Source organism: Paramormyrops kingsleyae, chromosome 6 (assembly GCF_048594095.1).
Source record: "Paramormyrops kingsleyae isolate MSU_618 chromosome 6, PKINGS_0.4, whole genome shotgun sequence".
Lineage (NCBI taxonomy): Eukaryota > Metazoa > Chordata > Actinopteri > Osteoglossiformes > Mormyridae > Paramormyrops > Paramormyrops kingsleyae.
In genome coordinates, this window is record NC_132802.1 from 4,900,455 (window position 1) to 4,926,306 (window position 25,852).

Below are 25,852 nucleotides of genomic sequence, written 5' to 3' on the forward strand. Positions count from 1 at the left end.
CTGCAATACAGAATTCGTTCCTCTATGTATTTTTTGGACACACACACACAGAAGACCACACACCCCCCCACCCCCCCACATTAAGGGTAAATTGAGGAAATGAGTGGTAACTAACACTGGGCAGTTAGGTTCGGCAAATTAATTTGCTATCTTGGTAAAAAAAAAGTGTTTCTGTGTGTGTGTGTGTGTGTGTGTGTGTGTATGTGTGTGTGTGTGTGTGTGTGTGTGTGTGTGTGTATGTGTGTGTGACAGTAGTGCTACAATTACCCACATTACTTGAATTTGCCTTAAGTGTGTAATTCATTTATATAATGATATTACATGCATGACGTTGTACAGTATTTGATAAAAAATTAAATATTACTCAGTCAAACATAAAAAGGAAACACATTAACAATTAGAGGTCATATATATAGTCAAATCTAAGTTTTAGTAATAAAGAAACGTAGTCTTAAGCAACAGCAACATTTTCCAGGGCCATGTTTACTCAGACCTAGAAGGCTCACATCCTTTTGAGACAGTCACTGCTGCTTGTTTGCACAATGGTGCCCTAACTGCACAAGGCTAATAAATTGCAGAAGCAAAAGCGCTTGGTGGAAACCATGTAAGTAACAGTGCTGCTCCTCTGTCCCAAAAAGTCACGATTAGGAAGAAGCACAGTTTTTTTTCAGTTAAACCCTCACTGTGGTCTCATAGATTGACAGCAAAGTAAATGCGTTTTGCAATACTGTGCATTATATTTTTCCTTTGACTGTCTCTTTGTGAGGTTTATCTGAGGTTTTCCTTTAAAAAGAAGACCAGCTCTCTATTCAAGCAGCACATATTGTAATTTCCAGGCAATGTGAAATGACCTGATGATGAAAGACACAAATTGAATGTAGTTTTTTATGTTTTATTCCAAATTTTCCACACACAGTATGTACCATACTGTATGAACCAGTATATAACTTTATCTTATACATTGAAACATTTTCTCCACCTGACGAATTTAGAATATTTTGTAATGTAACTGAATGAGATTAAATGTCAAAATCTAATTAGAAAAATATACTGTGTTGTTTAAACATGTCTTAACTCATAACATTAAGACATATCACTCTTGCCTGCTTTCTCAGAGGGTTACTTGAATTTACTCACTCTTACGTCTGCTCCCTGTATTCAGTTTCGTGTGGTGAAGTCTCTTAATGGTGTACTATATGGACAAAAGTATTGACACACCTCTTATTCGTTGAATTCAGGTGTTTCACTCAAACCCATTCAAGCACTTAGCCATGCACTCAGGTTTGTGAAAGAATGGGTCATTCTGAAGAGCTCAGTGAATTCAAGCGTGGTACTGTCATAGGATGCCACCCTCGCAATAAGTCAGTTTGTGAAAATTCTCTCCTGCTAGATATTGAAGGGTCAAGTGTAAGTGGTATTTTTGCAAAGTGGAAGCGTTTCGGAAGAACAGAAACTCAAAAGTACCAAAGTGGCAGACTATGTAAAGTAACACAGCGGGGTCGCTGAGTTCTGAGGCACATAGTGCATGAAAATCGCCAACGCGCTGTTGACTCACTAACTGCAGGGTTCCAAACTTCCTCTGGCATTAACTCCAGTGCAAAAACTGTGCACTGGGAGCTTCATGGAATGGGCTTCCATGGCTGAGCAGCTGCATGCAAGCCTCACATCACCAAGTACAATGGCAAGCATTGGATGGAGTGGTGTAAAGCACACTGCCACTGGACTCCGGAGCAGTGGAAATGTGTTCTGTGGAGTGATGAATCATAGTTTTCTGTATGGCAGTCTGATGGACGAGTCTGGGTTTGGCGGATGCCAGGAGAATGTTACCTGCCTGACTGCATTGTGCCAGTAGATTTTGGTGGAGGAGGGATAATGGTATGTGTTTATTTTTCAAGGGTTGGGTTTGGGCCCTTAGTTCCAGTGAAGGGAACTCTTAATGCTTCAGCATGCCAAGACTTTTTGGACAATTCTATGCTTCCAATTTTGTGGGAACACTTTGGGGAAGGCCCGTTTCTGTTCCAGCATGACTGTGCCCCACTGCCAAAGCAAGGTCCATAACCTTATCAAACACCTTTAGGATTAACTAAAATGGCGATTGCGAGTCAGACCTTCGCGTCCAACATCAGGGCCTGACCTCACAAGTGTTCTTCTGGATGAGAGGGTATAGACACACTCCAAAATTTTGTGGGAAACCTTCCCAGATGAGTGCCAGCTGTTATAGGTGCAAAGGAGGGACCAACTCCATACTGATGCCTATGGATTTAGAATGGGATGTCATAAAAGTTCCTGTAGGTGTAGTGGCAAAGTGTCCCAATCTTTGTCCATGTAGTCTATACCCGTCAGTTATTTATTTTGTATTGAGGTTCATTTTCTGTAGCTTCTGCCAGTAGAAGTGGACCACTCAGGAAGGTTTATATGCAAGGCTCAACGCAAAAGGTTTCGCAAAAGTCTCTGTTGCTCCATGTAAATAAACGTATATTTATAAATCTATAGGCCATGACTGCTTTTAACAGGCAAAGGGGTCCATGTAGGAAAACTCCATTAATACGAAATGAGCTAATAGCCTAAAGCAGGCCCATACAACATGCGTGTGGTTCATCATTACGAAGCGCCATGTGCATCAATTTGTTTCTCGTTATTTTGACTGATTTTAGATATAACGTTCCTTTATCGCATGCATTATTTATAGCTTCTTGTTTATCATTTTTCAGTGTGTCATTTTTTGCAGTTGTTTATTAATGGTAGGTGTTCTCAATGGGACCAATTTGCACGGTTCACCATTAATCTCCCGTTCAGTAGTTAATTAATCAAATACTGAGATATAATCGATAAATATGCAGCGATCAATATTTTCTTTGAACACCGTAACGTTTCACAAAGAAGCTATATATTCATTCAGGTAACAGAGAGGCGAGAGAGTCTGCTATTTCATAGTTCAATGGAAAACAAAACGGGAATGCCAAAACGGGAATGCCAAAATGGGAATGCCAAAACGGGAATGCCAAAATGGGAATGCCATCCCAGGACTGCATAAATCCCACGTCAGGGGGGTCAAAACTGAAACAAAGACAAAAAGACGTTTCATTGACTCAGTGAATCACAACATGATGTGTGATTTTTGTGATTGTACGGAAGTCACTCGGGGTTTTCAAATGTACCTCATCACATCCTACGTTTACACTGGGGTGTTCAGCTCCACCTACTCTTAACGAGGACTTCCTCTCCATGTCCTGTGGTGGTGATGCCCCTCGGGACCAGTGTCCCCCTGACAGTATGCATGCCCCCTCAGTGGCCCCCCTAAATATGTATGCTACTTGAGTCTGAAATAAATGTAGTATTATAATTATTACTATTATTACTTACATTTATATATGTGGGCTAAAATGTGCATTGGAATCAAAATGCAAAAAAGAAACATAAGGACATTTTCTTGTTGGTGGGGGCGCTGGGGGGGTGGAGTCGCTTTGTTTGGTGAGAAGCGAGGTGAACGACAGAAAAAAATAATCAAGCTTTTGGAAGCAAGACAGTTTAAACAAGAAATCAGTGTGAGTAACATATTTGTAAAAACTGTAAAATGTGACTGCAAAACATTGCATAAATAACATCGGTTTTCAAAATTATCATCTGTTTCTTAATGCTGGCAATCTAGTTTAATATGCAGTGCTTGGAGGACATTGAGGTCAAATGCATCTGCCCCCCCCAACAGAACAACTGGCCCCAGTCTGCCCCCTCAGTCGAATTGGGTTAGAACCGCCACTGACTCTCAGGCCCCTTCTGGGTCACGCAAACGCAGAACAATTTGCCATCATCAAGCCTCCCGTGTTTGCCCCCACCTCTTGGCATCCTGCGCCCTTTTTACGTGCCGCGCGCCTTACAGCATGACACATGTATTGCTTCAGTACTATTTTAATCCTGATGTAAAATAATTTCATGTATCCAGAGTGAATAATGCAATAAATAATGTGATAGGTGTTTCCAAATCATTACACCATCAAGAATGTTTTAATAAATTAATATCCAGAATGCTTCCGATTTTAAATTATCTAGGCAGGACTTTAACAAATAATTGTAGATAACTACAATGAGAACGACAGGTCTGTGAGCAGCTGGGCCTGAGAGCAGCCGGACCTGAGAGCAGCCGGGCCTGAGAGCAGCCGGGCCTTAGAGCAGCCGGGCCTGAGAGCAGCCAGACCTGAGAGCAGCCGGGCCTGAGAGCAGCCGGGCCTGAGAGCAGCCGGGCCTGAGAGCAGCTGGGCCCGAGCAACTGCAGCCATGTTTATTGGGATTTTGCCCATGTATTATTGGCTTTGGTCACGGCATAAACAATTACTGTTATAAACTTAGATATTTGTTTCTTTTTGTCATCTTATTTCTGTCCTATGTCCCATATATTTTATATTACACCATTTGTCTTGGATGGGAGAGCTGTGCTGTACAATCTGGTATTACCTCTTCCAGGGTTTAATGGATCAGGCAGATTAAATAGGGTAACGAGGTCAGCGGCAGCCAGGAAAAGATGCATCACACTGCCGTTTGCACAGAGGTGAAATGAATTTATGAGGGATTGATTAATGGCTGCACTGCTTAGGCGGAGTGGAAGCTAAGAGAGTGTCACTGTGTGCTTGGTACGTCCCCTTGCCTGTGTGGCTCTGCAGGCTGGTTCCTTCCCTGTGAATCATCATCCTGAACTTGCACAGGGGCTCAGTGAGCAACTTCATAGCCTTGCAATTTTAGGATCCCACCTCAGGCTGTGCGTGTGTGAACTTTACATGTCTTCGCTGTATTCACACGAGTTTATTCCGGGTGCTGTCCAAAAAACATGCCACTGGGTGAACTGGAGTCTCTAAGCTGCCCGTAACGTGTGAGTGGGAATGCATCCTGTGATGGACTGGTCTGTGATTCCTGGGATAGGCACCTGGTTCTCCACAAACCCTCCCGGATTTCCTTCTCACCTCATATTACGACCGTTTCGGCCTCCAGAGGACATGAAACAGGTGTGATTGACTGGTGTGCAGTTTTATTCTCTAAATTTCACAAAAGGCTGCAGAGGACTGTTTTGGGGAACACTGATGCACTTTAATTCAAGAGCAGCTGTGATAAAGCATGATAAATGTCGTCATAAAGCCCAGTATGATGACTTTAATGTAAAGAACATTTTTGAAAATAAGTCTTATATTTTACAACAACAAAAGCAAAACAATTTTTTTTTTAATGGCCAGAGGTTGGGGGGGGGTGTGAACAGTATGGAAGATGTTATGGATCATTTAACAAGCCATGAAAGAGCAGAAAACAGCCCCCCCTCAGAAATGACACAAGAAAATTAAGTAAATTGGGATTTGTTTTAAAATAAAATTTAAATAAATTACACAAAAAACTATTTGTCTAAGAGCACAGCAATGCCACAATTCTGAAAACAGTTGAAGACATGACATTTCGATTTGAACTCAGGGAGACATGCATATATATCACTAACAGTCCTGCGTGACGCTGCCAGCACTGTGATATGGCAGGTGCCCCCGCCCCTGCATAACTCTCAGATGGTGATAAAAGCCCCCTTCTCCTGGTTCACAGACTCTGGGTCCACACAGCGACCTTTCCTCCGTGTGACGCGCCGTTTCCGGTGGAACTTCGCATAGCAGCGGAACCCTAGAACACAGGAGGAGAACCTTGTCCATGGGGACATACTGGTGCTTTGCTTTGGCCCAAAATGTTCTCTTCCAGGCAGATAGCCAGGTAGTAAGATAGCAGGTATGAACCGCCATCCCGCTCAAAAATTTCCCCCATTTCTGGCTATGGGCCTGTTTCAAGGTATGTGGACTATAAATGAACCTCTATTGCTGTATCAACAGTACTAATACTGGCAGTGTAAAATAATGATTTTCTAGCAATGTTATCATGCTGCTCGATGATGGCTGCCATGTGTCCGTCCCCAGCCCGGAAGGAGCGGAACGGACCCCCACCTTCATCACACATGCAGTCGTCGTAGCATTTGTTGTTAAGCCCGCGGTTGTGCTGTGTACACACATGTCGCCGGAGGTCGCAGCAGGAGCCTGGTATGGGGCGAGAGAAACCGCAACATGAGGTCCCACAGCGCTGCCTGTGACGCTGTTCACACGCTCCCTCTGGAATGTTATTATCACGTGTCGCGGTGAAGGTCACGCTAGCTACATGCATATGTGCCAGTAGATAAGGCAGAAGATCGATTATCATAACATGTATTTCCGCTGCATAGTAGCAATCAAACGTCTGGACACACTGACTGAAAATCATTTGTTTATTAACAAGATAACGACACTAAGTACACCTCGAGGTTATGTACTAAGTATGATCTTGTGAACAAGGAAAGAGACAATCTGAGTGCTGCGACAGATGACCTGGGCCCCCACAATTCCCCGAACTAAACTGTGTAGAGCTGATTTGGGGTAAGTTGGATCGCAGACTAAGTGCAAGGTAGCCATCTTGTGCCCAGAAGCTCCTTCAGGACTGTTGGAGAAGCATTCTAGGCGGCTACATCTGGAAGCTAGTTGAAAGAATGCCAAGACTCTGCAATGCTGTCATCGAAGACAAAGAGGGCTATTTTGAAGAGTCTAAAATTTGCCCGTTGCAATATTCCATATGTATTACTTCATTGTCTTGAGGCCTTTTACTATGAGTTGAATAACAAAGCTAATACAGAGACAAATGCATTAAAAGTAGGCGTCTCCAGACTTATGACTGGTACTGTACATTCTGCTGCATAAGGAACGAAATGAATGAATAAATAAATGAAATCCTGGGATTCAGGATAAACACATCAGCCGTCTAGCTAGATGTGACACTGAATCCATGGGGGAGGTGACTGACCCGGCCTGCAGTCCAGGTGGTGATCACATGTCTCCATGTCTGCAGTCTTATTCCCGCCGCCAAGGCTCTTGCTGCGCTGCCTGTCTGCGTGACGCACGCACAAGAGGAAGCTCTGTTACCCGAGTCCATTTAGGGGCAGCTCACAGCACAGTGACGATGCGGAACGTTCGTGCAGTCTGGAGGAAACGATGCTATTATTATTATTACTCTGGATACGTGAAATTATGCATGGAGGTGTTGGGATACAACCTCAGCGGATGTGTGTGTGTGTGTGTGTGTGTGTGTGTGGCACACTGGGCAGGACCGTGGTGTTTCGGAAGGGTGCTTCACCTTTCTTCTTGGAGGATCTCCAGGTGTCAGCCGGCCTCAGGTCCTCATAGTCCGTCCAGTCGAAGAGATCCATGTCCAGGGTGGGTGTCACCTCAGCCTGGGTCTTCCAGGGCCCATGCACTGGAGACGGTTTCTGCATGAAGTACAGGTCCAGGATACAGTGACATATTATGGAATATATTTCAGCATATTAAATTGGATAGTACCATTCCGAAGCCCGAGTGCACTCAAGAGTGGAGTTTTCTTTTTCATACTGGCTTCAATTACATATTTTTCTTTAAATACTTGAAAATTAAAAAAACAAACAAACATATTACACGTACATAAACAGCAGATAAGGAGCAGCAAAAGCAGTGTTCGGGAAAATTGAAAATGTCCTCAAAATTTGCCACCAGTTGCTTTGATAACAGCTTCATTTATACAAGAAATTCAGTTAACATGGTCCAGCAGGAAATCAGCAGCCATATACTCCTAACTTTTCTGCAAAAAAGTTCAGAGATGTACAGGGGTAAGGCAGTGAAACTGGAACCTCCTTTTGTAGTCAATACAGCATGAATCTATCTTGGGAATGACAGAAACAAGGACAATGCAATGGTCCTGCACAGCGGCCAGAGGGATTGTAAGCCAGTCCTCTTGCAGAACAGTGGCCGGGTCACTATGTGATGATAGTAGAAGAAAACATTTTCTTATATTCTTCTCCAGAACTTCCCAAAGTGACTCAATAATATTCCGACCTGGTGACTCTACAGGGAAATGTTCAGCTTCACTTTCATGTTCATCAAACCACCCTGGCACCAGCTTCAGGGTACAAAGTTTGGACCACTGGGTGAACGTGCCCCCCCCCTAGAATGGTTCGGTAGTCCTTGGCTGAGCCCATCTAGAACAAGTAGTGTACCTAGGAAATGCCGTGATATTGCAGCCCAAACCATCACTGATCCACCCCCGTGCTGCACTCTGGGTATGTAACAGTCCAGGTGGTAAGCCTCTCTGGGGCTTCTCCACACCGTAACTCTCCCAGATGTGGGAAAGACAGGAAGGTGCATGTATCAGAGAATTATACACGTTGCACATTGTCCAAAGCCCAAGATTTGCTCTTTTTGCACAAACCGACATTTGGCATTAGCTCAAGTGACCAAAGGTTTGGCCAATGCAGCTGAATATTGACCCTGTGGAGCTTTTGACGAATAGTCTTGATAGAAACAGGAGAGTCAAGTGTGCATTTAATTCTGCAGTGAGTTGAGTAGCTGTGGTTTTATGTTTTTTAGATACAATCAGGGTTAGTACCCAAACATCCCTTTCAAACAGCTTCCTAGCTTCTCCTGAACATCAACAATTTGTCCTCTTTTGAACTATGATGTGTCTCCCATTATGTCGTGTGAATTGCAATACTTTATGTACAGCAGTGCTATTGTTGCTGATTCAGCCTTCACACTTTGCTCTGACTGACAGAATTTGCGAACAGTGAAGATGGCCGCCGTGAACCCGCAAGCGCTGAATCGGCCGGGGTTTCAGTTTCGTTGTCCATCCCCAGTAGGTTTTTTGCTCTTCAGGATTGTAGTCTGGCGACTGGATAGATTAGGTCATTAGTTTGAGTCGTCCTTCACTTTCCTTCAGTCATTACAGCACAGTAATTGTTATCAGCTGTAATATAGAATGGAATGGATGCGAGGCATGCTGTAATAACCATGCTGGTTGGGATGATTTGGTAAAGATCTTTAACTCGGTCACCAGCAGTCCCAGTCCGTAGCAGTGGCTCCTCCATGCTTGAGGGTACAAACCATGCATGCAGAACCACTCATGCACCCTCTCTGCTTCTTATAAGAACCTGGTAGTTGGACCCAAATATAAAAAATTTCTAACTCATTAATTCCATAAGGCTGACCTTTTCTCCTGTTAAGCATAAATAATGATTATTTCAAGTAGGTGAGCTCAAACTTTTGACTGATACTGTACATTTGCTTTGCCATTAGCTACAATGAGCAGTGAAACCACAGCTTTATCTCAGCCTGAAAGCATAAATCAGTTTTCTACAGTATCATCGATGCTATTGTATAACACTGCAAGCAGCACTTGCATTTAAAAATAAGTCATTTGCCAGTTAATCCACCTGTGAGAATTCTGAAGTATCCCCCCCACACTTAAAACAATATGCTAAACCAGTGTTTCACAATCCGGTCCTCAAGAACCCCCAGACGGTCCATGTTTTTGGTCCCTCCCAGCTCCGGAGCAAAAATGTGGTCTGTCTGGCAGGGAGCTGGCATGGAGCCGGGAGGCAGCAAAAACATGGACCGTCTGGGGGTCCTAGGGGATCGGGTTGGGAAACACTATGCTAAACTATCAATAAGACAGGGTTCTTCAAATCTGGACCTCGATTCCAAATCCAGGCCTTGTTTTCAGTTCTCCCAGGTAGATAGTTTAATAATTACTGATTCTGATTGGTCAGAGGCTTCACACCTGGCTCACAGGTAAAGGAAGGCTGGAAAACCAGCAGTGCTCGGACCTCGAGGACCGTGATTTGAATAGTAGGGCAATAAGACATGATTGTATCCAAAATGAAAAACTGCATCATCCTTATGTGAGTAGGAGGTCTCATCACACTGAGCACAGAGACTCCGTAGCACAGAGGACACGCATGCAGGCGGTGCAGCCGCAGACGGAGTGGAAGCCCCCTGGCCAGACGGTGACCAGAGGGAGGGACCACCCGCCCCGCCAGACTCCCTCCAGCCCTGTCCCCTTTGCTCTGTCCCCTGTCCCTGTCCCCTGCTCAACAACAAGCCCCCACAAACACCTCACTGGGGAAGGTGAGCTAATTTTGCACAACAGGTGTGAGGGAAAGCTAATGAGAACCAGTCTGTGGGGGTTTGATAGACAGACGGTAAAAATGGAGGAACAACAGGTGGCTTAACACAACCTATCTGCGGCAGCTCCTGCAAGGACACTGAACGTGCGTGCATTTGTGTAGGAACTTAGGCCCTGCTGCTCTGTAAGTAAACCACTCAGATTTAAGCTCCACGTAAACATTATCTATGTTGATGTATCACCTCAGAATCATGGCTAAGAAGTGCTTTTGTTGTATAGTGACTGTGTAAGAGCAGATCAAAGAGACTGAGGTCCTTCAGCACACAGAGACTTCCGAAGTCGTTCTGTGACTCAGTGGTGACATCAGCCATCTTCTGCTGGGGTAGGAACATTGCTGTGTTGGAAAGGGAGAGACTGAACAAGCAGAGTGGCATAGCTGGGTCTGTGCTAGGGCGCCCCCTGGAGGTAGGGAGTGAGAAGAGGATGATGGCCAAATTGCGGGCAATCTTGGACAGCACCTCCCACCCTCTGCATGGGACTCTGTGTGCCCTAGGCAGCTCATTCAGACACAGGCTGTCCCACCCACGCTACGGAGCGGCCCCCGCAGATCCTTGGGTCCTGCAGTAGCCAGAATCTACAACAGCAATCAGTTACTCACACATACACCAGGACTCAAGAGGCATTATTATGATTGTTGTTGACATTATTATTACCGCCCATGTGCCATGTCTTCTCACTGTGCCACCTGACGCTCTGTGTTTATACATTCTGGCACGCATCACTTGTATAGTGCAATGTTTATATATATATATGAGTTGGACAAGGAACCAACCACCTGGCCAATAATGCCTGAGGTTTCACGCCTATACATGTGCAGCCAGGTGGCCAAGCTTTGCACATTCCGTCAGTCAGAGCAAAGTGTGAAGGATGAATTAACAGACCAATGGCACAGCTGTACGTAACATACTGCAATCCACACGACAGAATGTGAGACGTATAAGAGTTCAAAAGAGGACACCTTGTTGGTGCTCGTCTCGCTAGTGCAGCTGTGACCGGGACAGCGAGTCTTTGTGGTGCATCAAGAGCCACAGAATCCCACCACGAAGGACGGACCACATCCAACAGGAGTAACCGTGGATGCAAGAGGAAGCTGTCTGAAGGGATGTTTGAGTACCAACCCAGATTGTATCCAAAAAACAGAAAACCACAGCTGCCCATCTTACAGCAGAATTAAATGTGTTCCTGGACTCTCCAGTTTCCACCAAAACTGTCCGTCAGGAGCTCCACAGGGTTTGTGTGTGTGTGTGTGTGTGTGTGTGTGTGTGTGTGTGTGTGTGTGTGTGTGTGTGTGTGTGTGTGTCAGCATCCACCTAGTCAGCAAACAAACATGCACACCCACCCAAAAAAAAAATCAAATAAATAAAACACACAAGAGACATATTATCATTTGATCACAGGTATGTTAAATGCTATTGTCAGCACCCAACTCCCCCCCCGGGAAATTTTATCAAACCTGAATACTGGCATCAGTATTGGCATCGGTATACCAACTTTGGGAAAACTTGGCATCGGGTTGAAAATTAAATCAGTGCCATCGCCCATCGGTAGAATAAACCCACAATGTAAGCCAAACGTCAGGATCGTCCAGTAGGAATGTCTCTTACATCTCTTACTATTGGACAGTTATAATGTTTGGCTTAAGTTACCCAGCTAAGCGGGAAATCCTGCTGCGTGGAATCCCCCCCCCCAGGGGTGTACCTGAGGTCTGGTAGAGGCTGGGGGCAACACCAGGGGCTCCTCGCACGTCACTGTGGTTACCAGAGATATACTGGAGCTGACAATGGTGGGTGTCGGAGTGGGTGTGGTGGGGGACTTCGAAGCATCAGTGGGGGCTGTCCAAGGAAGCTGCTCCTGCAAAGCCCCCACCTCCTTTAGCTCTAAGGGCAGCAGGACTTCTCTGGAACGTTCTGGAAGACAAACAGAGGTATGGGAGGGCGTGTGGGGTTAATCCCATAGAATCTTAATTCCATTAGTATCGCACCGTTGACCGGAATTACGTTGTTTTTAACCAGTCATGGAGTAGGACATGAAGAAAGTCACAGGATGATGGTGAAACACACACAGAACCAGGCATTTCTGTGAACGGCCATTTCAGAGCGCGGTGTGGCTCAGCGGGTTAAGCCTCTGTGCCGGAAGATTGTTGGTTTGAGCCCTGGCCTGGGCAGAATAATTACATCTCTGCTGAGCCCTTGAGTGAGACCCTTAACCCCCCTCAAAAAATGCTCCAGGGGTGCCTGAAAAATGGTCTGACCCAGTGCTTGGACCCAAAGCATTGCTCTCACCTGTAAATGTGTGTGTGTGTGTCTGAAAGAATGGGACTGGAGAAAATAAGCAGTCCATTGTACTCGTTCAAATGGCAAATCCAAGATCGGTACATTTCTGGACCCTGAGATCGGGATACGTCACCTGTTACATGGTGGCTCTTGCTCTTGCGAGCTGCCAGCCTTCTGTGTCCTGCACGGTGTCTGTGATGCCACCCCTTCACAGAGTCCTCACTGCCTGGGGAGAGGTTGCCCAGGTGGCCCCAAGCACCAAGGAACCCGCTCTCTGTCTCAGCCGGTGCCTCCGGGGGGCCCCTCTCCAGTTTTACGGGCTCCAGGCCCTCCAGCCCCGCCCCATCATCAGCGGCATCTGCCATTGGCCCCAGCAGCTGGAAGGGGTGGGGCCAGCCGTGCCGGGAGCGGAGCCACTCCTCCTGCACCCAAGTCTTCATGTCCTGCAGGGCATTGGTGTTGCCAGAAGATGGCACTGTGCGCTCCTTGGCAGTGCTAGATGCAGGCTGAGCGCCGTGTGAAACAGCCAGCGCGGCAAGAATGATGGCTAAGCTCAGGCCCCAGACTGAGAACGCCATGTCTCAAAGCAGCCTCACCTGTGAAAAAATAAAACACATGGGAATTACACTAATGAGTAACAGCCTGCAGTGCAGAGTTAGAGAAAAACCTGCTTCAGGAGTGGGAAAAAGTCGCTGCTTTCAGAAATGGGAAAAGTTAGCAAGTTGCACTCACAGCACTCAATTAAAAAAGGAAAAGCCCTAAATTGCGTGGATGTCAGAAATGCCAGTGAAGCAAATTTACAATCAGCTAAGTGCTGAGAAAGGTTTGTCCTAGATGAATGAATGGTTATATACATCCATACAGACAAGGGCGGTGTGCAGGATGGATGGACAGACAGAGGCGGAGTGCAGGATGGATGGACAGACAGAGGCAGTGTGCAGGATGGATGGACAGACAGAGGCGGAGTGCAGGATGGATGGACAGACAGAGGCGGTGTGCAGGATGGATGGACAGACAGAGGCGGTGTGCAGGATGGATGGACAGACAGAGACGGTGTGCAGGATGGATGGACAGACAGAGACCGTGTGCAGGATGGATGGACAGACAGAGACGGTGTGCAGGATGGATGGACAGACAGAGGCGGTGTGCAGGATGGATGGACAGACAGAGACGGTGTGCAGGATGGATGGACAGACAGAGACGGTGTGCAGGATGGATGGACAGACAGAGGCGGTGTGCAGGATGGATGGACAGACAGAGACGGTGTGCAGGATGGATGGACAGACAGAGACCGTGTGCAGGATGGATGGACAGACAGAGACGGTGTGCAGGATGGATGGACAGACAGAGACGGTGTGCAGGATGGATGGACAGACAGAGACCGTGTGCAGGATGGATGGACAGACAGAGACGGTGTGCAGGATGGATGGACAGACAGAGACGGTGTGCAGGATGGATGGACAGACAGAGACCGTGTGCAGGATGGATGGACAGACAGAGACCGTGTGCAGGATGGATGGACAGACAGAGGCGGAGTGCAGGATGGATGGACAGACAGAGACGGTGTGCAGGATGGATGGACAGACAGAGACCGTGTGCAGGATGGATGGACAGACAGAGACCGTGTGCAGGATGGATGGACAGACAGAGGCGGAGTGCAGGATGGATGGACAGACAGAGACCGTGTGCAGGATGGATGGACAGACAGAGGCGGTGTGCAGGATGGATGGACAGACAGAGACCGTGTGCAGGATGGATGGACAGACAGAGACCGTGTGCAGGATGGATGGACAGACAGAGGCGGAGTGCAGGATGGATGGACAGACAGAGACGGTGTGCAGGATGGATGGACAGACAGAGACGGTGTGCAGGATGGATGGACAGACAGAGACGGTGTGCAGGATGGATGGACAGACAGAGACGGTGTGCAGGATGGATGGACAGACAGAGGCGGTGTGCAGGATGGATGGACAGACAGAGACGGTGTGCAGGATGGATGGACAGCACCAAATTTGTAGGGTTGGAAGTTTGATTCCTACTTTCAGCCATGGGTTATTAGAGTTTGCGTGAGTCTCCTCCCAGAGTCCAAAGCCATGTGGAACTGGTGTCCCTTGTCCTCAGCCCTGTTTTACCTGGGATGGGCTTCTTTGTTAGGTTTCAAATTCAGGGGGCGGGGGGGCGTCGACAGATCATTTGACACATTTGAAAGATTTGCCATTTGACCATCTATTGGGAGACCCCGGTCTAAGCGGCCTATCACAGGCTTCAGCATCTTGAATATCTGTGTCATATACAAAGATTCATTTTTTCACACGTTTGGAATAGGAATAGCAGTTTTTAAAGTTTGCTTTTAAAATGTTTGAAACATTAGTGTAAGTTCAGCAGGCGGCAGTGGCCACTCCGATACCTCCCCAGGAAGACAGTGATGAATGGAGGTCTTACTGGGGGGTTTTGCTCGCACACACAGACTGAATGCCTGTGAAGAACAAAATTGAATTCCGTATAACTACAGCATTCGCATTCTTACCTAAAACTGTTTAATGGATATTTCACTGGGGCACTTCAGGTTAAGCACCTCACTCAGTGGAAGTACTGCTGGGATTTGGAACAAGAACCTATAGATTAATTCTCCATGCTGCCTGCTGCTCTCAGGGAAAATCACTTCTGCCTGATGAATCTTAAGAGGCAAAAATCCGCCATGAATCCCACTGGCAGAAGCACTACCCCCCATCCCCCCCCCCCGCCCTGATGTTTGAGAGGAAAAACAGCTTCTTTTTTTATATAATTCATGATATCATATCAGTAAGTCAATTGCTGGAGCAGTGTGTGCTTGTTACTTGTCATCAGATGGATGCTGGTTAGAACGCTGCGGCTGACGGAACGTTGCACTGTTGGGCCCTCAAGCAAGACCCTTAGCCCAATTGTTCCAAGGGCAAGGAATGCAGACCAACTCTGTGCCATTTAACCCAAACTTGCTCTTACTTGTATATGTGTCATTGTGTCTCATGGAGAGCAAGACAGAAAAGAGCAGATGAGTGTAGTATCATCATTCTCTTCTATTCCTTCATCTACCAGTTTAGAATGGCCAGTTGATGCCACTATTGGTCTCCTGCTAAACACCCAACACCCCGGTCTTTACCCCTTGGGAGGGGTAAAGACCAGGACACACATCCTTTGTGCTAAAAGGAACTCACTCCTTGTTACCCTATAGGCTGCAGGCTTTGAAATCAGGCCTTATAACACAACAGAAGAAGGTCAATATTTCACCTGATTCCCACCACAGCTGTGGCTGTAGACAACTGCAGACATCATAGTAAAGTTATAAGAGTGAGTAGGACTCACATTCCTGCAGGATGCCTCTTGCTTTGATGAGCTAACAGCTAGAGAAGTCTCTCTTCTCATTTATTTAAACCGGTGTTTCCTAACCCGGTCCTCAGAGACCCACAGTTGGTCCATGTTATTGTTCCCTCCCAGCTCCTTAGCAAAAACATGGACTGTCTGTGGGTCCCTGAGGAATAGATTGGGAAACAGTGATTTAAACATATGGGCCAACTCATAATCCATCTTCATGACACTACCTTTGTATAGCCAAAGACAGACAACAGATACAAGTACGCTGGAGAAGGCTGCTGGTGTCTCCGCACAGTCATCACCAAACATCGATAAGCTCTTTATCCTTCAAACAGCTTATGCATTTGAAGACTAGAGATGCATCTAATGAAGCCTGAGGGTGGTGCACATCTCAGCAGATTGGGAACTCAAGATGTTCAAGATGTTCATTCTTATTCGTCTGCACTTCTTATATTCATATTGTCTGCACTTTTTTACTCTGTTTACTCTTTTTCGTCTTTGGATCGGTCATGGATCATTTCACTTCATGTTGTTATAACTATGTATGTGACGAATAAAGAACCTTGAAATCTCTTGAATCTCTTGAAATCTCAGACAGAGGCTTCTTTGTCTTTACCAGGATAACTTAATAGATGTGGTCTGTACTCTATATCGATAAAAATATATTCTATATTCTTATGACAGATTAGCATAAAGCATAATGTATTTTAGGATTTGACTAAAACAAGTGTGGAAAGCTCCTGGCAAAACTTTGTCAGCTAGTTCAGGTGTATAATATATAATATTGTAGTACTGACCAAAGAAAAAAACAGAAATAATTAATTAAATTCTACCTAGACGTTATTTCTCAGGATATCGATAGATGTTGGGGCATCTAGTGTCCGTGTTCGCTGTTTATTTATTGTAATAAACTAACTATTTTGACAAGTTTTCTGCTATATCACAGACATCTCAGTTTATTGTAATACTGTGTCACTCTGACACACGAGGTTTCGCTGGGAAGATGCTTTTCTACGCCCGGAGAAACCAGTGGTATTTGAAATCGAAAGGCATTTTCTGCTGAGCTGCCAGCCGGCAACGATTCATCTCTGGAATGGGCTGACAACAGTCAGATGTGCGGGTCCCGTAAGCAGCCACGGCCTTGGAAAGTCTTCATTGTAGCAAGGAATTACTGACGAATTACAGCAAAGATCGCATGATCTTGTTGGTCCTCTGCAAATTATAGCCGGTTGTGAAGAAAGAATGCATAAAACAGGTCCAAATCTTCTTCTAGTATTGAGTATTGACTGTGGAAACGTATTAATATAATTTAGCCTTTCCTAATCTTTCCCATCTTCTGTAATTTCCATTAATGATCATGACTTGAATATTTCACATACCAACAGAGCTCAATGGTCATTATGAGGATATTAAACAGCCTGAAAATGATTCTGACCATGCTACAATAACAAAAACAATAACATTATTTCTGAATTTGAGGATCAAGGACATGGTTTATTCCTCCTTTCTAATTACTTTCTAACTGATTATTTCTCACAAAGGGTGGAATGAGTCAATTACCTATTTACCCATTTTAAGAAAGAATCTCAGAGGCCGCTGCAAATATTCCCTTTTCCGGGGTTCATTATAAATAACTGAAAGTAACTGCAAGTAGCTGATATTCACTTATGATTCTGCACCAGGGAATGGCATTCACAGCCAGGTAGGTTACCTTCAGCATGAGTAATATCTCTTTCGTGGCTCTCTAATGAGTGGCCACATTTGAGGTGATGAGGGATGACAGCAATAATGAAACAGTCTTTGGAACCAGACAATCCACCCAGGAGTCCCCATGCAGCTCTCTGCGGGATGTGCCCATCACAGAGGGCGCAGATCGGCCCAGCAAAGAGGCCTTGGACCTTGGGGGCGGAGGGGGACATCTGGTATCCCCGAAGAGGGAGTGCGATGCCCCGGCTCAGGCACTTAGACGGACAGCTCAGCGAACAGGGCAAGTGGAGCCAAGGACCCCGAGAGCTATGAGAGAGTGGACAATTTACAGGTGGCGATGAGACAGGCCACACCTGACAAAGACGATTTTCTCAAGGTCTTCTTCAAGCACGGCTCAAAGAAAAGGCTGCGATTAGACTCCTACATTAAATTGACAAGTCCCCTGAGGATGAAATAAATTAACTAAAATAATTAATTACAATGCGGTTCCTGAATATGGCCGTGATCACACTTAAATAGCTGACATCGTGTCACAGGGGGATTGCAAGTACAAGACGTTTTCTGTACAGGGAACTGTGTGCAGTACAATGGCGACACTCCCATTTCTGCAGTTTGGTTAGAGAGATGCTAAAAAAAAACTAGAGGAATCTGCATTAACTCCCTTCGCAGTGTCCCGCTTTCAGCACTCACACCGTCTGACAAACTCGCAATTAGTGTCGGCCAGAATTAGGAGCCTGTCATGTATATTTTATGGTTGTGTATCATTGATCTGTGATTTAAACTTTGCTGACATTATTTTCCAAGAGTGGGTATAGATCCTATTGCCTTCTGTACTTCCTTCCTCTTTCACCTACAACCTGCAGTATACAGTACTTGTATTCTCTCTTGTCGTCCTACTGACCACTATTTAGTCTCTGCGTTCAGGCAACTCAGACTTTATTAAACTTCCTCGGACCAAACTTCCATCTCATTCTCCCTGCTTGTTTTCCCCTTGCTTTTGTTTAATTTTCACCCCTCGGTGTCGTAAAGCCCACCCCCCCCACATGATACCCGCATTCTCTGCTTCAATCCCAGTGTAATTGCGTTTCGCCGTCCCAGTGGAAGCAAGTCTTACACAAATCTATTCTGGTAAAGTGTTTTTTTTATTTCTTTTCTGATTGCTTCAGGAGACCCCGTGGGCCGGCCGGCTGCCCACCCGCCGCAGCGGACGGGACAGGTGAAGAGCGCAGGACGCAAGAGCACCCCGGCCGTCGGTCACTGCGGCGAATTTGTTGAGCCGCCTGCTGGGCCCATTCTACGAGGAACCATCTGGTCTGGAAAACGCTAATAGCAAGTGATGCATTTGCTCACTCTGGGCGTGCGGCTTTGTTGGTACCTTAGCCGAGGGGGCCCAGGACAAAAAATAAATAAACCCAGAAAGATGACATGGCGTGCTGTGATTGGCATGGTGGAGACGTACAGGTGGGCAGTGTTCACGATTAGGGCGCCTGGCTCCCAGGTTTCCACGAAGGCACCGGGGCTTCACTAAGCTCAGCAGAAGGAGATTTCACACCCAGCGAATCAGAGCCACCGGTGAGACGGGTGTGTCTAATTCACGGAGCAAGCTTTGCATCTCAGTGCAGCCGACACGCTTTCAAATCGCAGAATCGAATTAAGGACTCGGTGTAACCACAACTAAAGCTTTGAAGATATGCATCAGCAAAAAAAAAAACCCCACAAATGCTCCGCATCTTTGAGTGTCTATGGATAATAACTCTACAAAATGTTATCAACTATAGCAAGAAGGCAAAAATCACAGCATAGCACCAGTACGGATTAGAACACATCCCTGTCACCCCTTAATACGATAAATGGTAAAGCAGGGATTAGCAGGTTAACTGGCATATAAAACGAATAATCTTCAAATATGCAAATAAAAATAGCATTCTGGGAGTCCACAGCAGACACGCACGTCTACGAAGAATAATGAAATCCGGCACTCAGTTCCGTTTCGTCAAATCGTTATAACGTCAGATCCCGAGTAGCGTGTGCGGCAGACTGGCAGTCTCATCTGTGCAGGTCAGATATTAAAACATAAAAAGAAAATAAACAGATTAGACTCACTAAGGCAATTATGACACTAAGTACTAATTTTATTACTTGACCTTTTAATACTTTGGAGTGTGAGCACCAATTCACTTACTCTTAAAGTGCCGAAAAAACTGTATCATAATTATCATACCTTCTGGAAAATGGATATTTGTGAAGTGAAGGTGTTTATGTGAATAAAGACTGAAATTAATGATTTCTGATTATTACTTGAACGTCACCGATTTGGAGTTTAAATGGTTCATAAACACAAGCTGAAGCTGTTAATAAAAACTTTCCTGATTCTACAGCCACGTTTGTTTCTGTCTGCCATTTTCGCGGATTCCCCTGTCACTTGGCTGCTTGGAACGCTCCTAGGAGAGCTTCAGTTCTATCATGGAATTTCTGGAGTAACATTCATGAGCTGCGGATGAAGTCAAATAGCAGGGCTGACAGAAGGCAGGTTTGGCGTATTGGCGTGTGTCACTCCTCTGCGGAGGGCGAGGAGGACGCGTACCCACTCTGTCATCCTCCTGTTATAATTAATTGCTGAGGGACGCAGAGCAATCATGATCGCTTTATTAACAATCCACACTGGGTTCTTAAGGTGCAGGGGAGTCCCCTTCATCATCAGAGAGACAGTAATAACATTATTATTTGTTTTCTATCGCTATTTATTTCCATTGGCTTTCGTAACAAGTAACTTTCTCCAGTGAGGGACCAATAAAGTCTACCTTCCTTCCATCCATCCATCCATCCATGAATAGGCTGGTGAGACAGCAAGCCCCACCCTACACCAGATAGACCTGAGACCTCATTGGGCAGAATCAGTCCACTCTTTCTAAAGCTTCCTTCATTCATAAGTCATAACAGTATTCTTCTGGAAACCATTTAAACTGCCAACAAATCCTTCTCGCAACATTTCTTCCAGTCAAAGATGCGGAGTTAAAACAAAACCTTTAAATGCCCTGTGATGGACTGGCATCTTATGTAGGGTGCCACTTGATGTTCCCCGGCAAACGCCTCAGGTCCCTGGCCACCCTCTGCTCAATAAGTGGTTAGAGGAAGATGAGATGGATTAGAAAAGCTTTAAGTAAGACCAAAAAAAACGGGAGATGATGATTTGGGGACACAAATATCACAAAATTCACTGATAATGGAGAATAAATATGGCGTAAAAGCTACATCAGAATCATACACATTGCACCGAAGTAAGAAGAGTAAAACTAAGGACAGAGGGATTCACCAAGGTCATGGACATACTGGGCTGGAGCAAAAGTTCATTCAGTCCCTCAGCCACCTGCCATAATCACTAATATAAATTATAATTCTGATGCAAGACCATAGGCTCAGACTGGTTCCCCAATCCACACTACTGCCCTTCCCAAATCCCAACATCAATTTTCCTGTTTTAATACACAGTTCTCCCCATTCCATCCTCCCTGTCACACGCTCTGCCTGAATTGCGTGTTGTGTAGAATTACTGAAAGCGTCATCTTGTCTGCCTTTCGTAGTGTTCATTGTTACCCGTCCATATGGCTAGTTCACTAAATGAGCTGGTTACAACCGCAGTGTCTGATTTTGCCGAGTTCGATGTGTCCCTGGGTCAACAAGGGAGGGGCTTGTGTTTCACTTTAACCAATCACAGTCTTCATCGTATGACATCACTGCACTAAACAGTAAAACTAGTGTTTTCTGTTAAGCAGCAAGGCACACAGATTTGTGAAATACCTGTTTTATTGTGTATGTCTTTTGTTAAGGGACACGTCATTGATAAAACAGGAATATTCTTACCTGCAAAAGCGGTACGGAGCAATGTAAGAGTGTCTTCATGATGATGACAACAACAGGGCTTGAACCAGCAATCTTCCAATCACAAACAGAGAGGATTAGCTTGCTGAGCCACACAACATTCTAGGCCAGGGGACTGGATGGCTAGAAGCCTTGATTTTGAAAATGAGGAAAACAATGGACCAATTTGATGAAGACTGCGATTAGTCAAAGTAGTGAAACACAGTCTCCTCCCTTGTTCGCCCACGTTGATGCAGGATGTCTCTCTCCTGGTACTTGTTAGGTGATAAACAAGTTGCTCACCCATTATGCCATGTTAGCATCACTGAGGTCATTACCATAGCATGTGTCTATGCTCATCCACCCGAGAACCTTGGTGTTACGGACGCAGGGCATGATGCAGGCAGGAAGAGTGACAATTCACTTGTGACTCCCGAAACAAAGGGGCTTATTAACAAAATGAAACACAACAGGGAATGCACAAAATAAAGGGCTGTGAAGGATCAAAATAGGAGAAAAAAAATAACAGAGCAACCTCAGAAACTAATGATAAAACAACCAGGGAAACAGAACTAACCACCAGGAAACAAGGTCAAGGAACAAAGCAACACCAGTAGCGGGAACGCCGGGAAGAGGCAAGGGAACAGGCAGGAAGATAGCACGATGACTGACGAATGAACAGAACACAGACAGGCACTTAAATACACAGGGACACCAGGGCAAACAAGGAACAGGTGAGGCCGATTACACTTAAACGAACATGAAACTACGGAACCTTAACATACACCAGAACTAGGAGACATAACACAGAGGGCTGAACACTACACAACACCCAAAATCAAACAGGACAGCAGGGCAAACCAAACAGGGAAACAAAACAACTAATAACAATCACTAGGGGACAGAAAACCAATGAATACAGGCGGGTAAGACTGCCCATGAACCCATCACCTGTGGGTTAGTCTTTGTGCACTGGGGCTGAAAGCCGAGAGACAGGGAGGAGGACCAGACGGAGACATTTCAGAGACAAGTAGCCTAACTGCATGGTTTTGCACTGCATAAGGACAAATAGCCTAACTGCATGGTTTTGCACTGCAGAAGGACAAATAGCCTAACTGCATGGTTTTGCACTGCAGAAGGACAAATAGCCTAACTGAATAGTTTTGCACTGCAGAAGGACAAATAGCCTAACTGCATAGTTTTGCACTGCAGAAGGAAACTTGGGAAACACAAACATGAGCAAGACATCTAATCATAGTGAGCCCACAGTGCAAGACAATGAGCTCCTGTGTGGCCATTACAGACCATCCATCCATCCATCCATCTATAAGCACACATCCATGATCACAGCTGATGTAGATATAAAGGTTGTTAATTATTAACCTTTCCAGCTGAGCTGCTTTGGCATTACCACACATGGCTGCTGACACCTTCGCTAAAACTCGCACCATGCGGCAGAAGAATCTGTTTTACACTGAATCAACACATGACCGGTAATGAAAAGCCGACAAAAAAAAATTGCCTCTTTTATATTCACTTTTAATTGTGTGATCTCTTACTGCGTAACCCCAGAAAACTGCCTCCCCTCAAGCGAGCTCCGTCTAAATTAAGCAAAAATTTGAATTACAAAAGGTTTTCTTCCTTGTTAACATGATACGCCCATTAACATGATGAATATATTTTACAAAGAAAGGAACATTTATATTGATTTAAAAATAATTTTAGGTACTCTGTAATACCAGTAGCAGGAATGTATGAGATATGTGGGATATTAGTGCCAGAACACTAATAATTGCTATTGTTGAAATAAACCATCTTAACGAATTTTACGATGGGAACAATTAAGACATTTATTACTTTTTAACTACCCCAAATTCACACTTTTGGGCAGCATATATGCGACTATTTGCTGATACGTAAATTAATACATTTTATTCATAATTGTTTGCTATGGCTACTATAATCAATCTGATACATGGAGAACATGATTAGCTGCATTACCCTGTCCACTGGAGAGAAATAAATCATTCCGTGTACGCATGCACTATTTACACACAGGGTCGTTCCCTATAATTAAGGTCGCTGTAGCATAAATACGTCCTGTCAAAGAGATTTGTTGTAAATCGAGTTACCTAACTGCACGTCAGGGTGACAGATCAGTGTCATCAACATTTTGTGTACAAATGATTCTCATTTTCCGACGTCAGGCAACAAAAAACGGAATTCCATACGAAATCCATCTCTTGTTTAAATTTCGGTTAACAGTAAAACATTAAAACAAAATAGTTTCTTCTAACCTACCATTTTGCACAAAACATTCCTACCATAATATCATGCTATTAATATATAATAGTGAGTATAGATAGTATACAAGACTGCGCAATCCTACTAAACGGTACAGCAATTATTTGTAATCGAACCTGCAAGCGACCGAAAACAAGTGAAAACGTCCCACAAAAGCACTAGATGTTAACTACCGTGTACTTTTAATACACAATAATGAACAAGACTCAGATCATACAGCTCTATGAACATTATGAATACTCGCAACATATCAAAGACAAAATTTAAGTGGGATCCCAACGTTTGTGTAGCAACAATATCAGACACATCCGGAGATTCGACTATTGCCGTTTCTCTTTGTGTTTATTACTTTTACTATATTCATTCGTCTTGTTATCTTAATTATATTGGCCGCGCTAATATAATTGAAACCACCATCATCTTAAGACTAGATTAGCCTACTAAATATTCTGTCTGCATGAGACACGTTGCTTGGTTTGTCATACGACCAATAAAACTACATCCTCATTTTTTATCGTTAATGGAGATTCCTGGACTGGGTCCTTACAGTAAATAGGGGAATCTCAGCGGTGACTAGATGCCTTGGTCCCTACATGGTTTCCCGTCAAGCAGTAACCAGGCAAATCTTACAAAAGATCCTACTTAGGCTGCGTGAAAAATACATTTTAAAATGAACAAAATACCACACGTACTATAAAGACATGGTAAAGAATTTATAAACAAAATGAAAACAACTGTGTCATTGACGAAATATTAGCAGTTATCACAGCTACCTGTTACGGCTGTTAAAGGTGATGTTACGGACTTCGTATCATTTACCTACTTGCATTCTTTGCCAGTCATTCGATCTTATTCCATATAACTATGAATAATAAGATGATGAGTTAGATAACCTGGACCTGGGAAGTTGTGATGTAATGGCGTAACCAACGACTGAACCGACTTTTATTTGTTTTTAGAAGCGTCCGCATTGCAATGACATTTTAAAGGACCGAAGGAAAACCAGCTTACCTTGTTGCCTGGTCTGGCGTCGTTGTCGTCAGTTGCCAAACTGGAAGGGACTTTAGTTCCAGATCTACAGAGCGATAAAGCAGAGGGTGTCCCAGTGATTTGGTTACTGATCGCGCAGTATTAACTAATTTATCAAAGGAGCCAACCACTGGCGCGCAACTCCGATGCGCGTCCTCGATGTGCGCTGATGTCAACGCGCGTCCCGGGTGTACCTGAGGGGGGTGTGCCCCTCGAGGTGGGGACAGCTCCGGACAGCGAGCGTTTCGGGACAGTGAACAAAAGAGACAAATTTAAGTACTGCAAGAAAATAAAGCATGCATTACCATCACGGACCGTGTGCGCGCAGTGATAAATACAGTGTTCAGAAAGGCTCTTATGGGATGTCATGCTTTATATGGCTTGATTTCCTTGGCACACGTCTAAACTTTGCCGATGAAAAGAAAAAATGTGCGGAAAATACCAGCTAAACAATAGGGGAGAAACAAGAAAGGAACAATCGCACAATTGCTGCTAGATAGACAGAAAAACAAACAGCGTCAGAGATATACACATTTTCCTCAGCATACACAGCTCTGCCTGAGGGTACGTACTCTTTCCTGAATCGCAGCCGAATAAAAAGCTGACAAATTGAGGGGCTTTTTAAGAATATATGAATGCATAATCAACGAGTCATCATAAATATTAAAGAAAACCCGCTCTTGTCGAAATATACTGTCAGCAGAACCCCAAGTACAACATCGGATAGGGCACATGCATGCACGTTCAGGCACACAGTGATACTGGACGTTTCGAGACGTTAAGTTATTGACATAACTACAGAAGATGGGCTGAGGGAGAAAACGTCAACAACTGTGATTTGGGAGAACTCAAAATCATAATGTATGGCACCCCAAATAAATGCGACGGAGACAAATAACAACAAAATAGGTCAATACAATTTAATAACAGCTTGAAATCTGAATGAGAGAAATGAGCGCCGCGCCTTGATCTTGCCCGCATGCCCGGCAATGGACTCTGTCTGGCACTGATTTATGTATTGAGGCACACGGAGCAGCTCCCTGCCATGACGAAACCTTATAAGTCGAGTCTCTAGTATTGCATTTGTGTCTGCACCCCCCTCCACCCTCAGCAGATTTGGGGCGTCCGCCCTAGCAGCCTCTTACAAACTCCCACGGGGGGCAGCAGCAATAAATCAAGCCCTTGTAATGCCAGTGACTGCCTGCACTACTCAGGCGGGCCTTAATTATCTTTGCCGTTTTAATTGTTCTCATTACTCTGAACAATGGGGCTTATCTTCGTAGACTCGTTTTAGATTT

General features: G+C 44.9%; 1 protein-coding gene across 1 annotated transcript; it reads right to left on the reverse strand.

Moving 5' to 3' along the window:
- Positions 1-4,997: 4,997 nt before the first annotated feature.
- Positions 4,998-24,903, reverse strand: draxinb (dorsal inhibitory axon guidance protein b). Its single transcript, XM_023841393.2, has 7 exons — positions 24,537-24,903; positions 12,439-12,901; positions 11,731-11,939; positions 7,174-7,306; positions 6,844-6,927; positions 5,961-6,050; positions 4,998-5,646 (listed from the first exon to the last, which is right to left on the reverse strand). The coding sequence occupies exons 2-7, from the start codon at positions 12,881-12,883 to the stop codon at positions 5,534-5,536; spliced, it is 1,074 nt and encodes a 357-aa protein (XP_023697161.2). The 5' UTR covers positions 12,884-12,901; positions 24,537-24,903; the 3' UTR covers positions 4,998-5,533.
- Between the last annotated feature and the right edge of the window lie 949 nt (positions 24,904-25,852).